This window comes from Drosophila sechellia, chromosome 3L (genome assembly GCF_004382195.2).
Source record: "Drosophila sechellia strain sech25 chromosome 3L, ASM438219v1, whole genome shotgun sequence".
NCBI classification, from domain to species: Eukaryota; Metazoa; Arthropoda; class Insecta; order Diptera; family Drosophilidae; genus Drosophila; species Drosophila sechellia.
The window spans coordinates 16,106,772-16,134,602 of record NC_045951.1 but is presented as its reverse complement, the minus strand read 5'-3'; the positions used below and the strand labels follow the sequence as shown (position 1 = coordinate 16,134,602).

Below are 27,831 nucleotides of genomic sequence, written 5' to 3'. Positions count from 1 at the left end.
ATTGGCGGCGTCAGTTTGCGATGCTTTTTTTGCAGGGGCGGCAGTCTCTGTTTGAGTTGCTTTGTTTTGGGGTTTGCCCTGCCTGCTTTTCGCCTGTGCAAAATCGAATTTATTGTTTTAATGCCATTTTCTGTCGCTGTCGAGCGCAAAAATTGGCAATTTGTTTAGAAATTAGCGCACTGCCTCTTTTAGCATGTAAAATGAAAATCAATTTTGTTCTCCCACTCCCTTCGTTGCAGCGCAAGTGGATCGAAGCACCCAGATGAGCGGTGGGCCAGGAGCCGGTTCTGGTGGCGGAGTGGGCGGTGGTGCCACCCACATCTTTCGCTCGCTGTCGTCGGAGAGCCAGAAGCGGGAGTGGTCCAAGCGGCTCTCCCTCCGGGGAATGCGGCATGGAGGAGCAGCCGGAGGTCCTGGCGGATCCGGCACTTCGAGCCTGGCCAGCAGCAAGGAGGTGAGCTAATTGTGTCGAACATTTAATCGCAATATCATTGCGTAACAGTTCCTTGGGGAAAAGGAAAGACCTTTGCCAATGCTCTTAAGGAAATAGTATACTCTACTCAAATCAGAGTATAAATTAAATAAATAAAACAACGAATATTTTAAATGCAACGAATTTAAATCGACGAATGTTATAATAATATCTATCAACGTTTATACCTTTTTTAACAATCTAAGTATTTGTAACATGCATTTTTTTCTTTTTATCTCGATTCTAGTCTAATTGGCAGAAATAATCAGCCAAATTTTACGAATATTATTATTCTCTTTTATTGGTAAATCGTTTTTTATATTAACATTCGTTGACTGAACGTTGTGGTTTAAATATTTTCCTGTTATTTGCCACTCTCGATATTACTTTCACCTTTCATATTGATGCACTGACCATTTTACATATTTCCTTGCAGGAGAGCAAACACAGAAAGTTCTTCAGCCGCTCGGCCTCGCTGCGTCAGGCGGGGAGCGGAGGAGGAGGAGGAGTAGGAGGTGGAGGAGGAGTCGGAGGAGCAGGAGGAAGTGGCAGCCACCAGGCGTCCATGGAGCTGCATGTGCCTGGCCAGGATGGCAGGGGCACCTCCTCCGGAGCGGGCTCGCCGCAGACGCAGACCCAGCCGTCGACGCCCAAGAAGTCCAACTGGGAGGTGATCGAACATTTCAATACGAGTGCCAAGGGAGGCAAGGCCGTGGTTAGCAGCAGTTTGATTGCGGTGAGTTCGAGGGGATTCTGGAATCAATTAATTTGCCCGCCTAATGGACACAACGTCGATGACAGGCTTCATCTCCGCAGCCCATCTTCCTTCCACCTGTTGTGGGACTTAAATATTTAATTCGATTGTGCCGCAAATAAGCTGGGCCGAGCTAAATTTAAATACAATTTCATCGAGGCCTGAGTTTGCTAATGGGCATGGGCATTGAGAAGGGACGAAACAGTCGCCCTGGGAAATTAATTTAAAGTCAAACAATCTGGCACGAGCAAAACGACTGCATGTCACAACATTTTGCTTTAACTAAAATTTATTGTGCCATCGCAATCGATGTTGAAATTTGGCTTGGGGCCGATATCCTGCGGCTAATTGAAAACTCTTCAAACTTTTCCAGCACACACGTTTGTTTTAATTTCATTTTGTGTTTCATTAATTCGAGCTTCCCTGGGGTTTTAAGTTTAAAGTTGATTTCATTAGTCAAACAAAACGTATAAAATCAAATTTATTTATTATATTGTTGGTTGAAAGCTATAATCTTCTTCCTGTTCTATTATTATATTATGTTCCTTATACTTTCTAAAAACTTTAAGTTTATTTAAATACACTGAGAAGTTAGTTTTTATGCCATTAATAGGTAGTTCAGTTTATGCTTTATGTCTTACAATGTTTATTTTTCAATAAGAGCGAACTGAAAATATTTTTTTAAAACTTTTAGTGATATATATTTTTAGATTTGTTACTTTGCACAAAAGAGTTTTAATGCCAACTAAAAAGCCATGTCTGTGAACTTACCCACACACTTGCAGGCGGATACCCACACACCCACACACTTGCACGGCTAAGCTGACATGCACAGGGGGCCACTTAACAGCTGCACACGTCTATATGTGTGTGTGTGTGTGAGTATTTCTATTTGCGTTCGCTGTCAAGAGTCAATTGACAAAGTTTAGCAAATTGAAAAGGAAAAAAAGTGAGAGGAGCTACAAAAAAGCATTTCTGGCATTCAAATGGGCGGCAATTTGCTTAAAAACTCCGCGGGGATCCAAACATACTTGCCACTATGCACTATAGGCTAAATGATACCCTCTTGTGACCAAAATTAATAACATCAAAACGAAGAGAGTACGGGACCGAGTACGGTTTGTACTATGTGTATTAGCTTCGATCCCATTATGACTTGTTTGATAAATACGTTTCATTGTTTATTTGTAAATAATTAATTAATTAATTTAAAAGTGATTGTGTTGTTTGTAAACAAACGATTGTGCGCACGGCACTCTGAACAGCTGTTTTAAACAGCTGATATCATAACCGTGCGGGATTTTTTTAAAATTTCTGGTTTGCAACACTAAAGTCTAATCTTATGCAAACATAATAGCGTAATCAAAACTTAGTTTTACGGACTTTTGAAAAATAGCTTTTTGACCACAAAACGGTACCATTCAGCCTATAGTGCTATGTGCGTGCGGCAGTCCTGGTATATGTGTGTGTGTGAGAGAGAGAGAGAGTGTGCATGAGTGGGCAAAACGTTTAGTTCAATTGTTTGCGGACCGCACAAAAAATCATAGCATACTTTCAGAGGCCAAATGAATTTTTAATGCGAAGAAAGGAATGCGAGCGTATTTGCTGAGTGTTTATTATTATTAGGTACTGAATACAGACATCTATAAATGTTGCCAAATTATGGAAATAATTTCAGCGTTTATGAGTTTATTTATTGCTATAATACTATTTTGATGCACATACACCACTCTTTAACACAAATATTTCCAATTAAAACGCTCTTACCAGTGTTTTTTGTTTAATTCATACAACAATTCGCCTTTATTTGCATTTAATTGAAATAACTAAATGAGATTGCATAGCTGTCAGCTATAATAATTTTATTATTTCCCCGTGCTGTGTCCCCAGGCTGGAATCACGCGCTGCAACATAGACGAATCCATGGACTCCACCAACTCCAGCTCCACCTGCCACAGCCCCATGATCTACCAACGTGACGAGACGCAGCTGCTGCAGCCAGGTAAGATGAATGCTGGAATGTGGGAAAATCTTGGGTAATAGGAAGGCGTTTACCCCACGTAACGGGAGCCACTGAGGGTCAATAAAAATACCAGCATGCACACATGCCCCCCATTTGTTGGGGTGGCGCCACACATTTTTCCCCTGGCCACAGCGCTCAAAATGTCACAAGTTGATTGTCATTGTCATATTGAATTTGACGAGGCTATTTCGCAGTCTCGTCTCTTTCTTTTTTCACTCTCGTTTCACGTCTAACGTTTCCTCGTCATTGGCATTTCACTCACATATCGCCATTTTTTGCCCCCTTCAAGGTTGACTTGGATGCTAGGCATCCATATCACCAGCCTCCATCCACCCACCGCCCTTCACCCAGATTTATTTTAGTTTGTATTTCCTGGGAAAGAAACCAAGCCAGCCTTTGGTTTTCCTTGGCTTCCATAGAAATCTGTATGTGGCTGGCTGTTTAGAAATCTATGGAAATTTACATAATCACGTTTGGCATTTATTTATTGATGCATAGAAAAACATACTCCTAGATCCCATTCATGCCTTTCCCGCCTTGTTCTGGTTACGTTTTTTTTGTTATTATTTTTATTTTTTTTTTTTTTGCATTGTGGTCAGAACACGGGACAGTTGAATGATTTTAATATGCCGATTTGGCTGACGTTCTCCATTTTACAATAAAATATTTTATGGCATTGTGTGCTGCATTCGAAATCAAGGCTTCCATTCTCAGAAGGGAAAATGTCAGGAGCACAGACGTTGATGTGCCACTCACACAATGGCTGGCAAATCGAAAATGTGTATAACACGTTAAGCGAATGAATTGTACTCGAATTGTCACAATAATTCAAGGATTAGGTTTCTGTGGGTGTGGTTGTGGATCTGACTGTCTGCCCACAAAATAAATATGAAATATGGTCAGAAAAAGGAATCACCAAGTAGTGCAAATGAAGTGGGTTTTGGCACATGAGAAATATTATTGTTACTAAATAGTTGAGCTTTAAAATATATAAATAATAATAATAATATACATTTTTTTAAGTATGTCCTAAGATACAATATGTAAATTATTTCACACCATTCTGAATGCTTATATGTAGAGCGCAAACGGCAGTTCATTATCTGAACAAAAAGCCAATAGTTTAAAAGGTCAGGCTTAGCAAGCTGATTTATTCATGTTTTTAATTAAGCATTTTATTTGTTTCGGTTTTATTTACAAAGAGTCTAGTTAATTTGCTCATAAAAGAAACATTTTGAACGAGTTAGTTTATTTGATGACTTTTTAATTAGTCTGCCAGTTTAAATGTCTAAAATGAATTTATTACATTAGGTTTTTATTTATATATCTTTGGTAGTCGAGTGTTTAACAAAACCAGTTCATTGAACAATTCGAAATATTCATTCGAACTATTCACAATCAAAACTCTCTGGCGAATACAAAACTATCCAATTTCATGCTGTGCCAGATTTATAACTACAATTTGCATAATTCTAATCTCTGGCCATGCGTTTTCCCATTCGAATGTGAAAATGCAACAGCTGTAATTGAACTTGCAAATTCAGACTGCAATTTGCACACTTTTTGTTGGGCTAATTGCAGCTACATTTCAGTTAAACCTCAAGTTTGGTTAACTTTTTGGCTTGGGCACTAATTAATTTGGCTTCCGTGAGTGAGGCAGTACCTCATTCTTACCTCAATGCAACACATGTACCTTGTTTTGCAGGCGATGCCAGCAACCTGGAGGCCAACAATCCGATGTCGAGCGGCGGAGGAGGCGGAACTGCCAATGGTCCTGTGAGCCCCAGCATTTCGTTCTGGTTCCGTTTGAACCGCATCATCCTGCGCCTCTGCTCCACCCACCAGTTCAAGAATCTCCAGGTAAGCTACTTACGCTCCCAGCTTTCCGTGAAATTGGTGATTTATTCTTAAAGACTTGGAACTTAAATTGTTTTCCTAGAGTATTTTGCCCTCTATGTAGTATCTCTATTAATTATACTATTAAATCATTATATGTTACAATAAATATTTAGCCATTTTCGAAAGCCCTTTCTCTAAGTGTGTTCATTTCCCATTTTCAATCAGGTGGAAATGCTGTATCAGCGGTATTTTCTGCGTATGAATCAGAGCAACACGACGCACATTTTGGCCCTGCTTTTGGCCCTCATTTTGGCCCTGTCCTGCACGCTGTTGGTCTTCACCACGCTGCAGCTGCGGCGCAGCACGTCGCTGCTTCTGGAAATCAGCGAAATCGGACTGGACGCAAATGCCACCGTGGGCAACTTGACGACCGCCACAATGATGCCTCCACCGCCGGCATCATCGGATCAAATGGCCCGGGGCAGCTCCATCCCGCTCCTGGCACTCGCATCCAATGGCAGCTGGGTGGGCAACGGGGCGGTTGGCGGTGAACTAAAATCCGCCCATAACCGCAACCTCGCCGATTTTGAAACGGACCATAATGGGCAGCTGGGCGGAGGGGGCGTGGTATGGCGTCGTCAGAAGCGCAAACATTATCGACGCCTCCACAAACACCGATACAAACACAAGTCACATCAACAGCATCGCACCAGGTGAGCAGATATGCCAACTATTTATGGTACAAAGTAGCTAATATTCTAACAAAATGAATATATTATTTTAAAAATATATGATAAGAGGAAGATATAAGAATCATACAATATATTTATAAAAGAACTTTAGTTTTATATTTAGTTGAAGATTCAGTTGAAGATAGTTTTATATACTTACATTATCATGCTGAATTTGTTTAATCATAAAATCATATAGCCATCTATATATGTGTTTACATCTAGAACATTTACTTTCAGCATTTGTAATTTTAATTTTTAAGATACACTTCCTTTAGCTACAAAATAGCAATCTTGTCACCATCACAGATGAAATTCAAGAGTGTAAAATAGATGAAAGTGAAGAAGATGAAGTTCTGACAGGTCACCCGGTCGACAATGTGCTTTTCCCGAAAGGCGGCGATTCATATTTTGCACAGCTCGCATTTGAGGTTTTCCTTCGAGCGGCCTCCTGAAATTCAATGAAAATTCAACTTGGGTGTCCGAAAAGAGCTGAGCCCATAAAAGTGTGTCCAAAGTAGGTTCAAATTGAATTTAAAGCAGGCTGGAGGACTGAAACAAGTTAAGCTCCAAGAAAAGTAATTTTAGCCGAGGGAGAAGCCACAATTGATGAAGGAAATCCATGACGAGGCTTTAATCGAGTGCGGAATATTGGGAAAAAGTTTAACTTAAACGCATATTGAAATCAAATTTGTGGGTAAATCGAAAGGAAACGAAAATCTGGACAATGTCAGACAATAGAAAATCATGAACTATTATATCTTTAACTAAAATTAAAACAGTTTAGATAAGTTTCGTAGTGGAATCCTTAAATTATTGCTGAAATTATTTTAATTGTTCAAAAGGCAATTAAAAAGCGTTCTCAATCATTATGGTAGAGAATAATTATCCATACGCCTTAACAGCGGATTTAAATAAATAAGTGGGTAAGAATCCTATCGAGCTCGAGAGAATTTAAGTCTTTAAAATAAAATCAAACTTTTATTGAAATTGAAACGAAAAATGTATGAGATTAACTGGCTACAAGAATAAACGAATTCCTGTGCTCAACAAGTTGTCAGAAAATGACAAAAATATTCATTTTATGTTTTTGAGCACCACCTATTGCAATTTGTTTTCCCACAAATATTTGTCAACGAAATCATATCCATACAAGACATCAGCGGATAAAGAAATAACTCTTGCAAAAACACACACTAGGCAATTCCTAAATCAATAGCTTGTATGTTAACTGACTGCTGGTCGAATTCATTTTGCCTGCCAGTTCCATTTACATTTAGATTTATTTTGCCACAAATATTTATGCTGGCCATAAATGCCGGCAAGACGGATAGTTGGCCAAACACAAAGCAGACAGTTCCATCAATTGAGATGCGAGTGAAATGAAATTTGGGACTTTATTGCAGATACAGGATGCGGGAGAAGCGGAGCCTGCAGGTCGTGGGGCTGGTCAAGGGTGGAGGGATCCAGCCCCAGTTGATTGTTGACACTGCCCCCCATGATGATGATGATGCCGATGTGTACACAGTTGCTCCTGATGATGATGATGACGTTGATGGCGGGCGGAGTGCTGGCAGCAAGCACATTACGTATACGCCGCGTGTCCGCGACTACAATCAAATTTCACAAGCGGAACGTGATGAAGTGTTAAATACATCGACAAACGATGGAGCTGCAACCGATAATTTGGACCCACCCCTGGGCTACGGCCAACTCATCCCCCTGATCCTGATGCAGGTGGACGAGTCCGTGCTGGTCTTCCTCATTGTCATGCTAATCTGCGGGATTGTCTATGCCTGTGAGTTGGTTCGCACCGCGTGACTTCTGACTTCGGGCACTAATCCCTTTGTGTTCGCCTACAGTCCTGCTGTGCATCCTCTCCAAGCCAGCCATGAACGAGATCTTCCTGGTGCTCGTGTCCTACGTAATTCTGGGCACCTTCCTGGCCATCGAAGTGGCCGTCAGCTATGCCATGCAACCCAGGTTGGTATATGAGTTCCATTACTAACAAGCCCACTACAAAAATCAATACCCCCAATATGGTTTATTTGGATTCAATGTTGATTTATATATACTTATACTTATAAAGGGGAATATCTTGTGGAAGTTTTAAACATCCTTTGTGCAATCTATTTCCAATTTTCGCTTGTCAGTAGAGACCCATAATATTTTCCTCAGTGTACTGCAGCTGTGGCTTGGCCCGGCAAAATTAATCATTCACGGCTCGCTAATTGCGAGAACTTGGAATCATGCTGAGCAAACAACCGCACCTGTGCTCCTCCAGTGTCCTAATCGCTCTTCTCCTGTCCGATTTCCTCCGGCAGCAAATCCTTCAACGGCAGCGCCTGCTGCATCGTGCTCATCTACATGACCTACACGATGCTGCCCCTCCGCCTCCGGGAGGCTCTGATCGGCGGAATCCTCCTGAGCGTCGTCCATCTGTACACCTGCCTGAGGCTCACCGCGATGCAGGATGAGGCGGTCGAGATGATCCACTGGGAGGAGGTGAGTGCGAGTGGGGGACACATGTGCTGAATTGCTGGCTGCTTGAATGATATCCAATTTAATTACTAGCCTAATTACGCAATGTGTGGGATTTCAGAAAATTGGCTAAATGAATAAAAGAAAACTTAGGAAATAAGGAAATGAAATATATTTTAATACAATCCGATTTACTTAATAACATATTTTACTGCGCTTTTAGTTTAAAAGAAAACATAGCTTTGCGCTGTGACATAACTTAATACGATTTTATTGTTTATGTTTCAAATGGAGCGTGTAGCCATCTATCAACAGGTTTGGCACTTTCACTGAGCCGCAAATGCAAATTGATTTAGCGAATAATAAAATTGAAATACTGCGCCATAAAGGGGGCGAACGGGGAGGACATCTAGCTTTAATTGGCCGTCTTTACGGAGCGGGCAAATCAGGGAAGTGGAAAACAGAGCAGCTAAGAGTGGCACGTGTCCAAGGGCCTGGGAGTAAACATGAACGGAATGAAATTAAATTGCCGTCAAATTGAATGAAATCGAGAATGTGGAGGGTGCTCCACCGCCTCGCAGCCGCCTAAGTGTTGTTTTCCTCGTATTTATGGCTCGTAATGTCATTAATGCCCCAATCTCCGCACGCAGCTCCTCTGCACTTTGGTGGCCCTCCTCCTGGCCAATCTCACTGGCGTTTACACCCACTGGCCGAAGGAGAAGGCCCAGCGGAAGGCGTTCATCGAGACGAGGCAGTGCATCGAGGCCAGGCTGAGGACTCAGCGCGAAAACCAACAGCAGGTGAGTGGTACTTAAAGGGTAGAAATATCTGCAGGTTATTGGAAGTAGTCCTTATAATTTCATTATTATACGTTTTAAAGCCGCTTGAGTATTATTTGTATTTAACATCTGATACTTTAAATTCTTAGGAAGTATGCTCACTTCATACCTTTAATATTAAGCTGGATAACTGGGAAAGCCCAGGAGCTGTGGACAAAGAGAAATCTGCAGGTGTTTCATTGATGTGTGGGCATGGAACATGAAAAGGCCAAAACCGAAAGGTGAAATAATGAACTCTGGGCAAATTTCGCACAAATTGTTTGCATCAAACGGAATGTTGACTGAGTAGCAGCGGGACACCGATTCATCCCATGCTCTTTTGTAATAACCCACTCCTCCTTCGCATTTCTGTGGTCTTTTATCTTGAGCATAACAATCGAAATGGTGCTCCATGTAGAGAAGTTCCGCAGTGTACAGATGCCTTTGGATGGCACCATTCAGGACCAAAAATGGGAACAGAACAACACTTTAAAGATCTACATTTAACTTGGGTACTCTGAATATCCTTCTACTTTTAAATATTATAAAAAACTGTATAAATGCACACTTTTTATAGAGTATAATTTATGCCTGTCGATCGCGATGGAGCAGCTTGGAAGTTGGTAATGGATGTGGTATTAAAGCCGATCCTTCTGTTGCAGGAACGCTTGTTGCTGTCGGTGCTGCCCCGTCATGTGGCCATGGAGATGAAGGACGACATTGCTGGCCAGCCACGTGACACTCAATTCCATAAGATATATATCCAGCGGCACGAGAATGTCAGGTGAGTGGAACTCGGGGGGAAAGTGGATGTGGGTGGCTTATTCGCCCGAATATATTTGCATGCAAAGTCAATAAATTGTTCGGCTGAGAGTCTCTGAATGTCTGAATGTCTGAGCGTGTAACGCGAGCAATGAATTTGTATGCAAAGCCAAAAAGGAGCTAAAGCCAAGTGCACAGCGCCACACAAACGATACACATGCGCACTCACACACACACACACACACGCACGCACGCAAACAGCAGTCAACCAAGCATAATAAAGCATACTTTGAGGCGCACCTGTTTGAGCCAGAAATGTCCTCTGTCTGTCGCCTTTTCTCCGCTTCCCTTTCGAATGGGTTGCTGGGATTTCTGTTCAAAGTTGTCAGGGGTGAAATGTGAAAAGCTGCTGCTGGGAAGATAAAGAAAAGATACCTAGAACGTATCAGCTCTATGGTGTTCTAAATGGAAGTTCTGGCTGTCACAATTTACACGAAAAACTACTTGAGGAAGTGCATACTTCATAAATTTAAAGCTGTTTCTTAAACTTTTTTGTAAATAAAATGATGTTATGTTGGCAATAACTACATGTAAGAAAATGAGCATAAATAAAGAGCATTACCCTTTCAACTTTCACCCCGACCTGCCAATGTTACTTGGCCTTATGTTTACCCTCCCAAACTTTTCCCAGCCCATTTTGTATTAAATTACGCGCTGAGCCGACTAAGCCCCTCTCAGTTACGAGTCGTAAAATCAGCAGAATGAAGAAACAGAACAAGTGGCTGTGCTAACGTGGCTCTGTCAACACATGGCCAAGTTGCATAGGCCAAGGATTTAACATTGTTAGATTTCGGGGGAATAAATAACCAACACATAATTCAGCCTTAAATAAAGGGGAAATAATGCCACAAGGGTGGCAGCTAACTGCGTTATAAAGGGAAATGAAATAGGCAGGGGGAAATATATGCAAATTTCCTTTGCCTAAAGAAGTTGAGACTTCATTGGTAACCTTTATGGTATTATTAAATATAATATAATTAGACAAACATTAAGTTGGTTCTTAGATAGAAAACTGGCATTACAAAAATCAATACGGCTTTAAAATTACTTACAGAAATTTATTAATTACAGCAATATGTTTTATGTGCGCTAGACATTTCTTTTTGAAATGCAATATTAAAAGTCTCACCTTTAAAATTATATCTAAGTTCTCGTTTTAAAAAGGGTACGAACAAATATGTTCCACATCCAAAAATGTGGCTAAAAATGCTGCTTTGCTACGATCTGAAAATGGAAAAACTATACGCTTTGCTTTTCTTGGTTATTACGAGCTATTACGAGAATTGAGTCCTGCAGCTTACAATTCCCCTATTCCTCTTCCCTTTTCCAGCATCCTTTTTGCGGACATCTGCGGTTTCACCAGCCTCTCGGATCAGTGCACCGCCGAGGAATTGGTGCGTCTGCTGAACGAGCTCTTCGCCCGGTGAGTATTCGGATTCAGATCCGGACTCGGATGCGAACTGGATGTTGCATGTGCCAGCTGAATGGACCATTGGGGCGCCCAGAAGTTGTGGTCATAATTAATGGCAAACAACGCATGCACTGGCCAAAAAAAGGGGATGTTGATGGTCCTTGAAAACGTTTATGGTAGATACATATGACTTACATTCACAACTGACTGCGTAGATGATGATGATTTCATGGAATGTGTTTCATAAGTACTGAAACATTAAAAAAGACTATATAATGGGTAGCATACATTTGAGTATTAAACTTTTTTCGAAGTGTAAGTCTAAAGTAAGCTCGTTAAATTCTTTAAATTCTTAGTATTAATTGCTCCAAGTGAACGCAGGGGAAACTGACCTAGGGCAAACAAATAAACCTGCTAACCTTTTTGTAACCGAGCTTAGGCACTAGTAACAAGTTGGTTTAATGGACAAGGAAAAGATATAATTTAAGAAGTTAGAAAAGAGGAATGAAGATGGGATATATATATATTATTGGGTTATTCTCGTCGACCTCTTAATAATATTAGTTTACAGGAGAATTGTTGATGCCCATGGTGGCAAAAGTAAATTAAGTGAGCCTTCGGGGGAAATTAAATCAAATTATCTAACGTTTAATTAATTTAAAGTTTATGATACTCGGAAACAAAAGCTGGATAAGAATATCCTTTTGGGCCCTTTTCATTTCTTTTGTGTCCGAATAAACTGAGATGAGTTGATGGCCGTTGCTTATTGTGTGTAGACTTACAGCTCTTGTGGCGATTTTCCTGTCCATTTTCCAACTTCTCCGTTTCCATTTTCCCCCCGCTTCCATTGCAGCTTTGATCGATTGGCTGCGGAGCATCATTGTCTGCGCATTAAGCTGCTGGGCGATTGCTACTACTGCGTCTCCGGACTCCCGGAACCTCGTCCGGATCACGCCCATTGTGCCGTCGAAATGGGACTTGATATGATTGACGCCATCGCGTGAGTATCCGTGTCAGCAAACAGGAACACAAAGGAAACTGCTGTTTTGTGGCTTTGTTGTGGCTGCAGCGCTGGAAAATCGAGAAAGGAGTTCCTTTCCTCGCATTTCTTTGCTTCTTTTAGACATTCTCACATTCATAAATACAATTTGTTGGTTGCAGCACCTATGTAAAATCTGTGCTTATATACAAAATAAAACAATGCAAATTTGTTTTTTTTTGCAGACTGGTTCGCGAGGTGATGGCCGTGAATGTGAACATGCGAGTGGGCATCCATACGGGCCGGGTGCACTGCGGCGTTTTGGGCCTGGTCAAGTGGCAGTTCGACGTTTGGTCCAACGACGTCACGCTGGCCAATCACATGGAGAGTGGCGGCATTCCCGGGTGAGTGCTCTTTAATCATCTAGCTGAGATTAATCGATTTGGCCGTCATCTGTTGACACTTCAGAAGTATCCATTGTCTTGGTCGTTTTTGTGGTCGGCGGCTTGGGAAATCCCCTTCGATTCAATTCGTTTTGCTGCCATTCCCATGGCAAATTCAATTTCATTCTGCCGGCAAATCAAATTCAATCCATTGAAAAGCCCGTTTCGGCCAGTTGGAGCCACTTCCTGCGACAGCTGTGAATAATGGCTGGTGAATGTGGGAATATCTCCTACATTCCCGAAAACTCTGGCCAATAAAAGCAGTGGCGCGCACAATTAAAGCCAACTTGTTGTGGCCGACCAGAAGTTGTATTGTGTGAAGCACCTCCCATAAAGACACTCGAAAGTCCAAAAGTGTCGCCGCTCTGCGGTTGTCCTTCGTCCTCCCGAGTCCTTCTGAGTCCTTCGACTCGAGGGTGAGCCTCTCCATTGTGGTCTTAATCCTTGTAATTGCCCTACACACACACACAGTATTTTGCATGCGACTTGTGGTTAACTGAAGGCGTCAAGTTATTGGTAACTTACGAGTGCTTGCCGATCCCCTTTGCAGAACCCCACCCATCCCCGCTCACCCAGATAGCCCGCCCAATCGATTATGGCCCACCAAATGGGGGGCCACACCCACGCCACCCACTCCGCCCCACTGATAAGTGCTCCACAACAATATTTTGTTGCTGTTGATTCAGCTGCACTCACTTCAACACTTGAACAATTTGTTTCTGCTCGGATACCCCGGCATCAAAAGTTCGTGCTAGCAAAGGTATATAAGGATGCTCGGAATCATATAGTATCAGATTGCAAAATATGAAACTGTTGTGTATTGAAGATCACTAGATTGAACTAATGTAATGTAAATAATAACTTGTTTCATATTTTGGTAAATTCTAACAATAAACCATTAAAAAATATACAGAATATGAGAGGTATGCATTATTGTGTAAGCTAAGTTAAGAAGTAACCTTCAACACAATTGTGCTTACTTTGCAACCATTTTAACTTGTTCTAAAGCCAGTTGAAATGTTCCAAAATACTAGATAGCAAAGGGTCGAACTACTGGTCTAGTACTCCCACAGTTTCGAGCTCTTTCCTTGCACACTTGCCTTCTGTGTTGATTTTTTGTGATTATTCACGCTGCGACTTTGGGTGGAAGTTTAAGTAACTGTTGAGTTTATTTGGGTCAGCCGGGCGACGGCAGCTCGTTTGTTAGCCCTGTCCCGGGTGAAATTAAAAGCAAATAGCTGCAGTGGGTGTTGGCCAAAGTGGAAGTGTAAGCCATCGCCTACGTCTCCGTGGGCTGCCCGATAAGCTGCAATTTTAGCCGAGAGTTGAGTGAGCCGGCGTGGCATGTAAAAAGTTCGTTAGCAGCAGGAGGAAGTGGAATGCCCCGGGGAATGTGGACTACAGCAATCCATAACAAAGCGTCGTGTAATTATCAATAGAATCAACAACGTGGCAGTAGTTTCATGGCGGCCAAAGGATCTCAAGAAGCCCGGGGCATCTGTTGCCGGATTCTCCACGTCCGCCGCCCAGAAGAGCATTAAAAAACTATTTGGTGAACGGGGATAGACAAGTGTTGCTTGGATTGTGGGTGTGGAAAATGGTACATGTGCCATGTAATGTTTGTGCTTCCTGTGGTTAACTGACCAACCGCAAGAGGGAAACACAAGTGGAGGGGGTTCCCCTAAGCTGATAAAGATACATAATCATTACAATGTGTCCTCTTGTTGCTTTCCTTCGACCTTTCCAGGCGCGTTCACATAACCAAGGAGACCCTGAAGTGTCTGGATGGCGATTATGAAGTGGAGGTCGGCAAAGGCAACGAGCGCAACTCGTATCTCAAGGATCATCAGATAGAAACGTATCTAATTGTGCCAGGCGATATATATAGACCAGTAAGTTCATGTACTTAGCAGTAATCAGATATCTTTAGTTCAAGAATGCACTCCTATTTTCAGCACAAAAAGTCCAGAAATCGTTTGCAAGTGAATGGCAATATCTCCAAAGAGCTGCGTATGATGGGTCATGGTACGGCCCAAAAGCACACATCAAAGTATGTTTAATTAATTACCTAATTACCTTTAGTAAGTAATCTAATTGTATTTAACTGCAGATTTGGCTTCGGCGACAGTTCGGAGAGTGCCAAGGATCCCGAGGACGAGGTGAATGAGTATCTGATGCGTGCCATCGATGCCCGAAGCATCGATCATTTGAGGGCCGAGCACTGCCAGTCCTTGCTGCTCTGCTTCAAGGATAATGTTCTGGAGAGGAAGGTACATTTCCAATTAATACACTCCTAAATAACCTTTAAAACACACAATGTTATTTGCCTGCCCTGGCTTATGTTATTCGTTGCTTAAATGAGAAACAAGAAGAAAATACCCATTTTTGCACCACTATTGTTCCGGCTACACTGTAAACAAATCTAGCTGCATAATGCATATCTAAGCCCTGCTTTTACCACTCTGTTTTTCAGTACGCCAGCGAACCAGATCGCATGTTGTGTGTTTACTTCTACTGCAGTCTGTTGGTTTTTCTCGGCACCAGCATAATGCGGCTGGTGGTCTTCCAGAGGTGAGTTGATGGGGATTGAAACTGGCACTGCGATTGGGAGACTGGGAGAGGCAGCGGATGAGCTGGAAACCACCATTTCAGATGATGTTTTCGAGGCGTCCAAGCGAGGCGAGCCCCGAGCTGTTTTGCATCCACCACTGCGTATACGTGTTGCCGAAAAAGTTGTTGGCCATTTAAATTGGCAAGCCCCTCCTCCTTCTCCTCCTCCATTCCAGCTCCCTGCTGACACTGGCCTTGTCCACTGGCGCGCTGGTGCTGCTCGGCTTCCTGGTATTTCTGGTGGCATGTCACAAAATCAACTTTGAGGTGAGAGCACACAAAAAGTGCGGGGAGATGTTGACGTTCTGCATTTTTCATTCGGCGGAATGCCAAAATTTTTTAGCTGCCATCGGACATCAAACGCTTCTCATTGCGCATTCATAGCAATCGCAGGATATCCCAGTTGTTCGCCTTTGCCAGCGTCGCCCTGATTGTCCTTACCACCCTGCTGGCCATGGTGAGTGTGCATATATTATAATCCGCCGTCTGCATTAATTGCCCGGCCCCATAATATGCTATAAATATTTGAGTGAAGTTTCAAAAAGACATGTCGGAATGTTGTAACGTCGCGCATTTTGATTTCATAAGGAGAAAATAACATTAAATAACATTATTGCAGCTTTTAACCATCCATATATCCATTTTATTACCCAAACAAATGATTTTAATGAATTGCATTTTATTAACAAGATAAATATATAACTATAAAGTGTTACTATCAATATTCAAAACAATTTATGTGTCACAATTTTGTATTTATTTCCCATATATCTTAATCAAATGCTGAAATTATTGTCAAATAAATGTTTGCTTTTTATTTATGTCCGTAAAGTTAGTTCCGCTGCCGCGGACTTTATTGCGGCATACACTGCGTATGCGCAACAAACGCGCAAGTTGATTTGATAGGCAAGCTTTGCAGGTGATTTCCGTTGCGAGTAATAAAAAATGAATCTTAACTTAACCTGGATGCCACTTTGCCTTTGTTTTCGGGCCAAGTCAAGTTCTTATTTTTGCCCATCATTTGCTGTGCATTTATGTGAGCTTAGCGGAAAAGTTTTCGACTAGAAATTCCAGAGTAAATTGCGGGGTTGATTCGGAGAGGGCAACCTCTTGAAAGGAATACAAATAATTTACGTTTTGTAGTCCAAACAAAATCGGGGCCGAGCTTGTTGCGTTTCGTTTGGGGCGCGTCAAAACAAAAGTTTTTCCATTAAAGTTCGTCAAGGCATCGAGGGGCAACGAACGAGTCCTGGCCCCAGGATCCCGGGATCCTGGCTCATATGATGATGAAGTGGGTGGTGGTGGCTTTATGGGCAACTTGTTACCTGCCCCATGGCTTTTGTCTGCAGCAAGTTTCGGGCCGCAAGTTCCTTGACATTTCGTTGTCACTTTTCTGTTTGTTTCGGGCCGCGTTTAATGGCACTTTAAGAGGCGCATTCGTATTCATTTTGGGCCGACCTAATGGCCAATCTCGCTGGCACAGGACTACGGGGCCAGGACATGCCCTGTTGGATGCTCGTTAAAATCTGCCCGCAGATCGTTAAGCTTGCCTAATGCGAAATTCATGGCCGGACAGCTAATTAGCCGTGCTCTCCCTAGTTTCAGGAATCGGGCCGCCAAATGGAGCTGCTCCAGAGGAGGCGCTTCTGGATGGATGTGAACGGGAGCATCAGCCTGAATGACACGAAGATGTATGCCGCCGAGGAACCCGATTGTGATTTCTATCTGGCCTACAATGTGAGTGAGTGTATTGAGCAAGGATTATGGGCACAGACGATATATAGCTTTTTTATTGGAAATATTTCCATTAATCTAAAAATGTTCAAATATGGAAGTTTTCGAAAAGGAAAGTCATATACAAGTCATATTTCTATATCAGTTTTAATATGTTTAATATGACTTCTGCTTTAAACGTTTATGTTTTTTTGCGGGCTTGGGAGAAAGTACATTTATCCCTAAGTTTGAGTCTCTTGACGTCAACATTTGTAGAGCACACATGTTCATGTATGGCACTCGTGGCAGGAGTAAACAGCAATTGTTCCGTGTTTATTTTCTGTGTGGGTGGGTCATGAATATATAATTGCTTGATTCGCTTGCTCGTCGCCCACAGACCTTCCTGCTGCTCACGCTGCTCTCGATGATGAGCTGTGCCACCTACCAGGTCCTGCGGATCCTGCTCAAGCTGCTGCTGCTCCTCCTGGCCTCCGGCAGCTACATGGCCTGCTCCTCCTACTTGTACTCGCGCAGCAGGCAAATGAGCCAAGAGCTGGCGTAAGTAGAACATCCAGCATCCTACATTCAACATCCAACATCCAACATTCCACATTCAGCGAGGCAGCTGCGCTATCTCTGAATGAAAACGAATTATGGCGTAATGCAATTTCAGTTGGGTTCAGTGGGTCGAAGGGGTCGAAGGGGGCTGCAGCACTTGGCTGAGACGAGGGCACCAGCTGAATTGCATTTACGGCAGCCGCAAACTGCATTAAAATTGTATTTAGCACCAACTCTGAATCCGAATCCGAATCCCCGCCTCCAGTTGGATTCATTTATCAAGTGCCGCAGTAACCGCTCTGCTTCTTGTTCTCGTCCTTGCCGCCGTATTACCGTTTAATGGATTGGAATAACTTGGTCATTGTCGCCACTTCGGGACAATTGCACCTTTTCTCGCCGCACTGTGCCATCGGATTTACAGGAACGAGGAGGCCCTGCTGCGCTACATAATTGATTCCATCTTCCTTTTTGCATTTATGGTGGCCCTGATTTTCCACAGCCACCAGACGGAGGCCACTTACCGACTGGACTTCATCTGGAAGCTGCAAGCCACGGGTGAGACAAGTTTAATTATTCCCAGAGTGGAAAGTGCGCAGAGAAAATAAAGCTGACAAAGGTTTCTAATGGTTCCACGGACAAGTCCATGTGCCCAACTTGAAAATGCAGTTTACAAAGTTACAGCTGTCAAAGAGAACGTTCAAGTAAATAGTTTTTGAGTTCGTTTTTAGTTGTCTATCTATGAAGTTTGCACATTTCATAAACTCAATTTTGATTTGCTTCATAAATGCTTTATTTATAAAATAATTTTTACTAAATTAAAGCTAAAAGTTAATAGGTTAGACCAATTCTAAGCTACTATAAATTCTCTGCTTGATTATCATAATTTCTATAGTTTCGTATTACATACTCCCATGTAATTTTAAACTTCCAAGTTAAATATTAAATTATTAGTACACACAGCTACCCGAAATTAACAAACGAATTTGGCTAATTTTGTGTTAAGGCAAATAGAAACCCATCAAATTATGTTGCTGATTAAAATTCAGGAGTTGGAAAGTTGGTAGCCAGTTTCCTTCATTCATGACGCCGCTTTTCCCGCTTTGACACACTGTCAGTGATTTGAAATGATTCCTCCGAGGAAATGCGACTGAGGGATTGGGAAAACTTTCAGCGCATAAGCCACTTCATTAGTATTAGTGCACAATTGCACTTCCACCCACACAGACGAGCATTGAAAAACATTTTCCCCGGCTTTTCCCTTTTTCGGGCAATGGAAATGTGTATTTTGAGTCCTGTGCTTTCTGTTCTGGCGCTTTTACTTTCCGCTTCGGTAAACTGATAAACTGATATTTCAATTTCACGCTTATGTTTTTTTCTCTTATTTTTTGCCCTCGTTTTTCTGGGTTTCCGCCGCTGTTTTCCACCGCTCTCGTTCATTTCGCAGAGGAAAAGGAGGATATGGAGCACCTGCAGGCTTATAACCGTAAACTGCTGGAAAACATTCTGCCCGTTCACGTTGCCGAGCATTTTCTGAGCCGCGAAAAGCACCTTGACGTAAGTATATAAATATGCCAGCAAATACCACTAAATACAGACATGGCTAAGTAAATGGCACTAAATATTATATCTAAATTGGCTGGTTGTGGCAGGAAAAAGATAAATTGTGTGCTTAAAGACTTACGAACGATCTATAGCTAAAAAATGTAGAACATAAAAAGCCAGTTTGTTAATATTAAATATAACGTTTCGTAGACAACAGTTTTTTATTGAAATATATAATCAAGTTTGGTATAAGAAATCAATCTGAATAGTTTCTTAGTTGGGCACTACTGTACGCACCGATTTTAGCCATATACATGGGTAGTGGCCATATATTCATGAGCCATGCCGGCAAACTGTTCGGCATATTAAAAAACTTTGTGGCTGTGAAATCTGCTCAAAATGTTCACATGCAGAAGGAGCAGCGCCTGGAGTTGGGTGGTGGCGAAAGGTTTTAGATTTTGGGTAGCAAATTGTGATGTGACCACGTGTATGTGGCCAGAAAACATCTCACTGCACTTGCCCCAAGATGGAAAGTCGGTGGATGGGTGGCTGGTGTTCCTTGTGCACTTGTGGAGGCGAGTGGGCGTGGCAGCCGCCCGCATTAAATGCAAATTCAACAAGCTTAGCAGCCGCATTTGATGGCCAACGAGCACCCACTTTGGCAGCGGGACAAGAGCCAATGAGCTCAACTTGAGCCTGGCAAGCAGGAGCACAGTGAGAAAATGTCCCAAAAAACACTATTCATAATAAATCTTAATGCATAATGCATTTTTGTAACATTTTTAAATCCTTGATAAAAATTGCACTTATATATTAAACCAGTAAGAGAATAAAGAAAGCACAATTTTGAAAAATATAGTTTGTTATGAGGATTTTCCTATTTCCCACTTACTTTTTAATACGGGTATATATATCGAAATAAATCAAACATACATTTTCAATTAACTTTCATTTGTTAAAACCTATAAACTCTTGAAATGTATGTTTTAAAGCAGCGTAGATTTTGCATTGATTTTTCCAAACATTTGCAGTTTAGTGCACAGCCATAAACAGGTGCCAGTTCCAGTCGGATTGTAATTGAATTTTCGATTGACTTTGTTGCAGGACCTGTACCACGAGCAGTGCGACTCGGTTTGCATTCTGTTCGCCAGCATACCCAACTTCTCCGAGTTCTACGTGGAACTGGAGGGCAACAACGAGGGCGTGGAGTGCCTGCGGCTGCTCAACGAGATTATCGCCGACTTCGACGAGCTGCTCAGCGAGGAGCGCTTCCGGTAAGTCGCCCGCCCATGCAGCGCCAGCGTTTCCCCTTCCTCATTCTGGCCTAAACGGTGTTAACCACTTTGCGTGCTGGTCCATTTCCGGCCACCATCGTCTACTCCTCTCTCCTCCGGCAGCTGCATCGAGAAAATCAAGAGCACGGGCGCCACTTACATGGCGGCATCCGGACTCACGGCGAACACCTGCGACCGGGTGAACTTCAGCCACGTGACCGCCATGGCCGACTACGCCCTCCAGCTGTTCGACAAGATCGAGGAGGTCAACATGCACTCCTTCAACAACTTTCGCATGCGAATAGGTGAGAATATTGAGCTTGACAAGATTTTTAAGATACAGTTTTAAAGGATCATCAGATCCATTTCTTAGCAACTTCTAGTTTTTTCTTACAATTAAAAAGATGAAGATAAAATAGAACCATAATAATAGGACCAATTCATAATATTTTCTATTTGCTAAGGCAGTGATTTGTAATTTTTAAAAATTTTTTGCAACACTAAATTATTTTTCTGAGTGTTCCTTGTCTTGTAACTTCGGTGTTTGCAGGCATAAATATTGGTCCTGTGGTGGCTGGCGTTATTGGAGCCTGCAAGCCCCAATATGACATTTGGGGTAACGCCGTCAATGTGGCTTCGCGAATGGACTCCACAGGTTTGGTGGATCACATCCAGGTGAGTCTTAATGCAATCATCGCCTAATCGCGGGCACTCAGCTGGATATAAGCTGCTCCATTTTTTTTTGCCATCCAAAGTTCTCGCTTTTGGCAAAAGCTGGCGAAATGCTTGTTGCGAAACTTGTTGGGTTTGGGCTTAAGGGCGGTGCCACGCCCACCTAATCAATGGCCACCTGGGCTGACCACTTCAGTGCGAAAGTTTTAGTGTCACCGAAAACTTTTCCGACGCAGACAGATGAAAAAAAGGGCACAGATATAGATAGACAACCAAAAATAAAGATACTTTGAATGAAGGGTAAATTTCGATTTTGAATTTCGATGCAATGGAATTTAATTTTCTTCTAACTTAATGTTTGTTACTCAAGGGACAGTAAAATAATTAACATTAATATATATATTAAATTTAAAAATTAATTTTTTTAACATTTACAAATAAAATTTAATCATCAGTTGAATTACTTTCACTTGAATTAGTACCATTTTTTTTTAAATCAGTGGCATAAAAATATCTATTGATTTTTCTTTCGTATAATTAAAATATTTTGCACATACATAGTTACTTATTGATCATGGTCCACCCTAATGTATTGATATGCGTGAGTTCAGCTTCAAATAAAAATGCGCACTTGATTTTATCTGCCGTGCTTCGATGCTGTCAATAAAACGAAGCAGTGGAGGCCCAAATTTGCAAGGGAAGTAAATTATTAAGCGAGCGACGCTCGGGGGGATTGGGTTGCGAATGGGGGGAGTATGGAACAGGCGTGGGAGCTGTGGAGCAGTGGTCCTGGGTGTTATCATGAATTACTTGGCCACGGGTGAGCGGGTGAATAAATAAAAGCCGAGCCGTTGAACTTGTCAGACAGAATTTATGTTATCGCTCGTTCTCTATTTCCGCCTCCTTCTTTCCAAACCTGGCCAGGTGACACAGGAGATGCAGCAGATACTCGAGGGGCGAGGCTTCGAGCTCACCTGTCGCGGCAGCGTGGATGTGAAGGGCAAGGGCTCCATGATCACCTACTTCCTCAAGGGCAGGAGGCACATAGATGCCAAAGAGTTGGAGTTGGCCAAGACCGAGGTGGAACCACCAAAGACCTTGACCTTGACAAAGGAGCCGGAGAAGTTGGACAGCGGAACAGCCACGGAGAAACAGGCGGAGCAGGTGAAGGAGCAGGGTTCCACGGAACAGGAGGACGACTTGCTGCCCTCGCCGGACATTGATATGAACTCCAATATGCAGAACTTGACGGCGCAGCGGAGGAAGTCGCTCTGCCGGCAGCATAACATATCCTCCTCCTTCGGCACAACGGTGAGTAGCTCCACGGGCATAACGCCCAGCATTTCGAACAGTTCCAGTGTGGTTACCATTGGCGCTCTGCCCGCCATCCTGCGAGGTGGTAATCCACTATCGAATGCGAATCCCACCGCCACCGACAGTTGTTCGGAGTGCGGTGGGGCAAGTAAGTCCTTGGCCACGCCTACTGCTCCGCCGAGGACACTGGTGGCGGATCTAAAGGATGAGATAGCCCGGGACGAGAAGATCGGACTGAAGGACTCCATTGAGAACTTGGAGATCCTGCTGAAGAACAACATCAGTCTTTCCGATCTGAGCAACAAGCAGCAACAGAATCTCCGCGGTGAAACGAGCAGCTCAACCACCACCACATTGAGAAAACGAGACACAATTGTGAGTTTCAATGTGACGGAGACGGTGACCACCACAGCAGCGCCCTTCACATCCTCGTCGGGATCATCGAACTCCTCCTCGCAGCAGAAGAAGCGCCGCTCGGTGACCACCATTGCGGCTAGTTTCACCACCTCGACCACCACGCGACTCCTGTCCAACGAGAGCCAGAGCTCCACGCAGACGGCACCCGGAACTCTGGAGAGCGGTGGCTCCGTGCCCGGCCAATCCTCCACGGAGAACTCATCGCAGGACTGGCAGCCACGCACAGCCTCACTGGAACCCAACCGCAGTCCCATCAAGACCTCGCAGTCGATGAGCCCCATTGGCCAGCTGACCTCCGAGGTGTTTGTCCTGCCCAACAGCCGGAGCATGGTGCTCATCAGCAGCACGAACGGATCGGTTTCCGCACAGGGCACGGGTGGCGGAGGAGCGAGTAGTCCGAGGACCGCACTCCTGCAGGATGTCAGCACGTAAGCGACGAAGGGATGCACAGGCAGCCGTGTAAATATGTACAAAACCGAAGGCACTTCGCTGAGCCTTAGAGGTAGGACTATCGGTAAGGATAAGGTGGAGTTAACGGTTTGGGGCAAGGATATATTGATTGATTTGGCTTGGAGTCGAACTTCTTTAGCAGGACACTTCCGTATTATCACAGCTACAGAAATATCAAAACGATAATAAGGAAACCATATATGTAAAAGCTGTCTAAAGATTATTTAAGCGAATTAAATTAAATGCAACATAAAAACATTTTAACAATATTTAACAACAATATACTTTCGAATTACCAAGGATAATTACAGTACATTTATTATTAACCTTCCAATAAAAATTCCGTATAGAAAACAGATAAATAAGCCTTTCTTAAAAATATAAAAAACAGAATAGTTAAGTAAACAGTTAATCTAAAAATAATTACAAAATGTTAATACCTAAATGTCATATCTGCATATTGAGAAGCACAAAGTTTTTTTTTGAAATATTAAATACCCATTGATGCACAATAGCGCTTTTGTGGTTCTCGCTAGGGAAGTTCGACTGTACTTACAGCTTCTCCCCCACAACCCCCCCTGTATGATCTCGCATTTATTGTAGCTTTACATGTTCCTCAGTTAGCGTTTCAGGGCACCAACAAACGTGAATTCCATATCACACATAAAACCAATGTACGAAAGCATAATGTTGCACTTCAACTGGGTACCAAAGAGCATTGTTAGAACTGCTAGGCATTCGATAGGTTGTAAGTTTGGGGCAGAGTCCTTGCAAAGGAGTGTAGGTGTGTAAGGTTCCTATGTGTGTTTGCAGTAGCATGTAAGTTCAAAGGGCATACGCGGGCAAAAGAAATCGAATTTAATGTTCAATGTCAATCGAATAATTAGTTGTTACTTGATGTTGGGGAATACAATTGTGAACGATAGATGGCGTTAGTCTTCGTATATGAACATATAAAAATATAATTTACAATCTATGATCACTTGAAGTTATTTTCATTCATGAAAACCTATAACATGCAGTTATGAAAAGGAAATATTCAATGTTGCATGACTCGATTGCATTCCCCAGCAAAATATTTTTACACCAAACTAAGGGACAGCATACATTACATACCATATCGAAAAGAAATATGACATCGGTTTTTGACGCTGTTCTTAGCTGATGTTTTTTCTTAACAACTAAAACCAAAAATCTGTCAATTGAGGAGCAACATGAAAACTTTTTGAATTGTTGCACAAACGATATTTACTAGAGTATAAGTTGAGGTGGAGAGAGTATCTAATACGTTATGTCTTGAAATAGTATTGTTTAAAAGTAATGTTAAATGTGTTTCGATGTCTGTATGTCTCAATGTTGCTGAAAGCATCAACACTAAGTATAAATACATATATTTAAAAAAAATGCAAGCATAAACAAACGAAACCCAAAGAAAAACAAACAAAATTCTCGCTGTGATTTCTATGAAGAAAATGAAAAGATGCATAAATTATTTTATAACCTTTTGTTACTTAGTTTTAACTTGCAAATTTTACGAATGCCTCTCGTCCACTTTGACTACGCCTAGCTACGAACTATAATTTAACTGAGTATAAAGTATCCTATATATTTTATATAATCATAAGTGTATGCGTGTATTGAACTCGTTGTTGATTAGCTTTGATGTTCAGTTTCAAGTTGGTAAGGACAAAACTAAGCACAGTCTAAGTAAATGTGTTTCATTGTGCTCCAAACAAAGGAAATAAAAAAACAAATTGTGTTAATAAATGGCGCTATTAATTTGAAAATTCTAGGCATTGTTTATTGGATGAGTTCATAGCTCTGTAGTAAGTATATTTACAGCACTCAAACCGAATCCCTCCTCACAGCTTTCGGGCCCTTCGCCAAAGGCAGTAATATCCCAGTAGATGGAAGCCAAAGTAAAGACCCACCATGGCCAGTAGATTGCGATAGATGTTGCTCTCGTTGAAGCTGTACTTGTCCAGGACATCCTGACCCGTGTGAAAGCAGGGCAAGTCGGCGCTCTCCTGGAAGCAGGCTGTTCAAATTTCAATTAATATTAATCTTTAACGGTTTATCTTGTTTAAACTTACTAATATTCTGCACTCCAGACCATTGAGCAGCGGTGATTGCCTCATTGGCATACAGCATCCATGAGAGGAATTGTGTCCACCAAAACGCCACTGGCAGCGAGCTGAAAGTTGAGTGTTCCTTGAAACCAAGTTAATAATAAGTATCAATTTAATCACCCACTTCACTTGTATAAAGATTCCCGAGGTGATCATGAATATGTAATCCAAGGGCACCAAGTAAGCCATTGCCAGCGGCACCGAATTGAAGGCCGTGGAAAAGAAGCAACCGCAGGCTGTGGCCACATTCATCACCAGCACCACGCACATGGCAGTCACTCCGAAGGCATAAAAGGTGGATCTCAGACCCGTCAGCCAGTAGCAGATTATGACGAATATCAGGGGCTCAATTATCATGCCAGGCAGCTATTGACAAACAAGTGAAAATTTATGCTCCTTTTTAAATTTAATTTAATTAGCTCGTTACAACACTTACCAAAGCCAGTATATTGGCGGCATAATATTGTCCCGTGGAGTAGAGTCCGGATCGGGTTTCCCGCATGAACAGCGGAAATCCCTGCGGAAAGAGATTCAGCACGGAGTACATGGGATGGTAGGTGTTCTCCGATATCATGATGAAAAGTGCTCCCTGAACAGCCTGCACGCCCAACTGTGAGGGTTCCGTGGTTCCGGCAAAACAGGCTCCGATAATAAATGCCATTGCGATCTTTTGGATGAACCGCAACCATTGAATCGTGGGATCCCTTAGCAAAGTTAGCGATGCCCTTAGCCACACTACGTGGAAGCGCTTGTACCAGGCCACGCCCCTGAAGGACTCCACCTCCGTGTCGAAGGGAAAGTTGCCCGACTGGGCCATGTGAATCTCCAGATTAACCAGCATATCCCGCTGCTTGGCCGCCGAGCTGACGGCAAACTGATCACATAGGTGTTGGGCCGATCTCTGAGAGGCCTGCTCATAGCCAGGATCGGTCGCCAGGACACCTATTAGGAAATCCGCCGGATTGTAGGCCTCCGGGCAGTAGTATCCGTGATTCGCAAAGAAACTCAGCGCATGCTGAGGTGATCCCGTAAAGGCTACCCGCCCATCGGCCAGCAGCATCACGTTGTTGAAGTTGTCGAAGAGCTGCGAACTCGGCTGATGGATGGTGCACAGTATGGTGGTGCCCTTCTGGGCCAATTCGTACAACGTGGCCACCAGCTGCTGGGCACTGTATGAGTCCAGTCCCGTGGTGGGCTCATCGCAAAACAGAATCACCGGATTGTTCAGCAGCTCCACGGCGAATGCCAATCGTTTGCGTTCTCCCCCCGAAAGGACCTTCTTGTCATCGCCACTACCAATTCGAGCTTGCGCCGCCGAAAGGAGGCCGGTTCGCTCCAGCAGCTCGTTAATGATGAGGCGACGCTCCTCTTTCGACACCCGACGATCCAGGCGGAGATGTGCCTGGAACAGAACAAACAAACATGAAAGTTATTCCGCCAGATATGATAGATATGATACGATACGTCTAATCCCTTTCTTTAGACACATCTGCATAGTTTAAAGCTCACCATAAAGTTCAAGTGCTCGAGAACAGTCAGCGATCCGAGGAAGAGGTCATCCTGGTAGACGTAGCCGCTGATGCGGTGCATGAAGGGCCCGATGCGCCGGCCGTTTATCAGAATGTCGCCTTGAACGACGGTCCCGGCTGCAGCACAGATCCCAATGCAAATGGAGCGGGCGGAGATTGTATGGGGATCAGTGTAATCTTATCGGGAACTAGAGTCGCATGTACTTGGTAGTGCCTACAACTTACCCGGCTGTCGAAAGGCGAGCGTTGACATGAGTGTTGTTTTCCCAGAGCCACTGTGAATGGGAGAAGTTTTATTAGAGGGGGCGACACCCAGCGGAATCTCTGCTTATCAGATCCGAAAATAAGACATCTTGACATAGTTAGCACTTTTTTGAACAGCCTCTTCTCGAGCACATTCCACTCGAGTGCACCTGATCTCTTAGTGGTATCGATTTCTGCAGCAGCTTACCTCGAGCCCATTAGAGCCATCAGAGTGCCCGGTTGAATGGCCCCCGTTGAGTTGTTGATGATCCGCTTCATCCGCTGCCCGGAGCCACCGACATTGGTATAGACGCAGAGATCCCGCCACACCAGAGTGGCTCCCTGCTCAGTGGGCGACCATTTGCTGTAGCTCCTGAGCGGCAGACTTCTCTCCGAACTGTTCCGTTTCGATAGCTTGGGTGTGCTGTCCAAGCTGGGCACCTCAATGGTGCTGCCCACCGGCATTACCTGCAATTCGTGCTGCTCCACCCGCTCCGGGTCCTCCACATCGATCCGCTTGCTATCTGAATCCGACATTATCTGTGGGTTTTATCTTGGATCTCACGGCTGAGGAGCCTGACTTTTTCTGAACCGAAGCGTGCCACAG

At 43.2% G+C, this 27,831-nt stretch overlaps 2 protein-coding genes across 2 annotated transcripts; one reads left to right on the top strand and one right to left on the bottom strand.

Annotated features, from left to right (window-relative positions):
* The first annotated feature begins 262 nt into the window (after positions 1-262).
* LOC6605969 (adenylate cyclase type 6) lies at positions 263-25,110 on the top strand. The gene is made up of 27 exons (XM_032719519.1): positions 263-454; positions 909-1,208; positions 3,117-3,228; positions 4,955-5,109; positions 5,314-5,801; positions 7,226-7,617; positions 7,682-7,802; positions 8,144-8,324; positions 8,951-9,100; positions 9,781-9,902; positions 11,271-11,363; positions 12,205-12,351; positions 12,576-12,734; positions 14,521-14,665; positions 14,729-14,823; positions 14,884-15,043; positions 15,247-15,344; positions 15,560-15,650; positions 15,727-15,840; positions 16,983-17,120; positions 17,494-17,654; positions 18,076-18,209; positions 19,099-19,208; positions 20,301-20,470; positions 20,594-20,775; positions 21,021-21,145; positions 22,067-25,110. Exons 1-27 carry the CDS (start codon positions 263-265, stop codon positions 23,303-23,305), a joined length of 5,574 nt encoding a protein of 1,857 aa, XP_032575410.1. The 3' UTR covers positions 23,306-25,110.
* LOC6605968 (protein scarlet) lies at positions 25,099-27,831 on the bottom strand. Its single transcript, XM_002030744.2, has 7 exons — positions 27,433-27,831; positions 27,207-27,256; positions 26,962-27,098; positions 25,889-26,854; positions 25,577-25,818; positions 25,417-25,517; positions 25,099-25,361 (listed from the first exon to the last, which is right to left on the bottom strand). Exons 1-7 carry the CDS (start codon positions 27,759-27,761, stop codon positions 25,186-25,188), a joined length of 2,001 nt encoding a protein of 666 aa, XP_002030780.1. The 5' UTR covers positions 27,762-27,831; the 3' UTR covers positions 25,099-25,185.

Excerpts from the sequence above, each read along its gene's own strand:
- LOC6605969 (XM_032719519.1), top strand. The coding sequence starts at position 263 with ATGAGCGGTGGGCCAGGAGCCGGTTCTGGTGGCGGAGTGGGCGGTGGT. Across the intron at positions 18,210-19,098 it reads CTGGAAGCTGCAAGCCACGG|AGGAAAAGGAGGATATGGAG; the intron begins GTGAGACAAGTT and ends TTCATTTCGCAG. Across the intron at positions 21,146-22,066 it reads GTTTGGTGGATCACATCCAG|GTGACACAGGAGATGCAGCA; the intron begins GTGAGTCTTAAT and ends AAACCTGGCCAG.
- LOC6605968 (XM_002030744.2), bottom strand. The coding sequence starts at position 27,761 with ATGTCGGATTCAGATAGCAAGCGGATCGATGTGGAGGACCCGGAGCGG. Across the intron at positions 27,257-27,432 it reads ATGGCTCTAATGGGCTCGAG|TGGCTCTGGGAAAACAACAC; the intron begins GTAAGCTGCTGC and ends TCCCATTCACAG. Across the intron at positions 25,518-25,576 it reads GGAATCTTTATACAAGTGAA|CTCGCTGCCAGTGGCGTTTT; the intron begins GTGGGTGATTAA and ends CTCAACTTTCAG.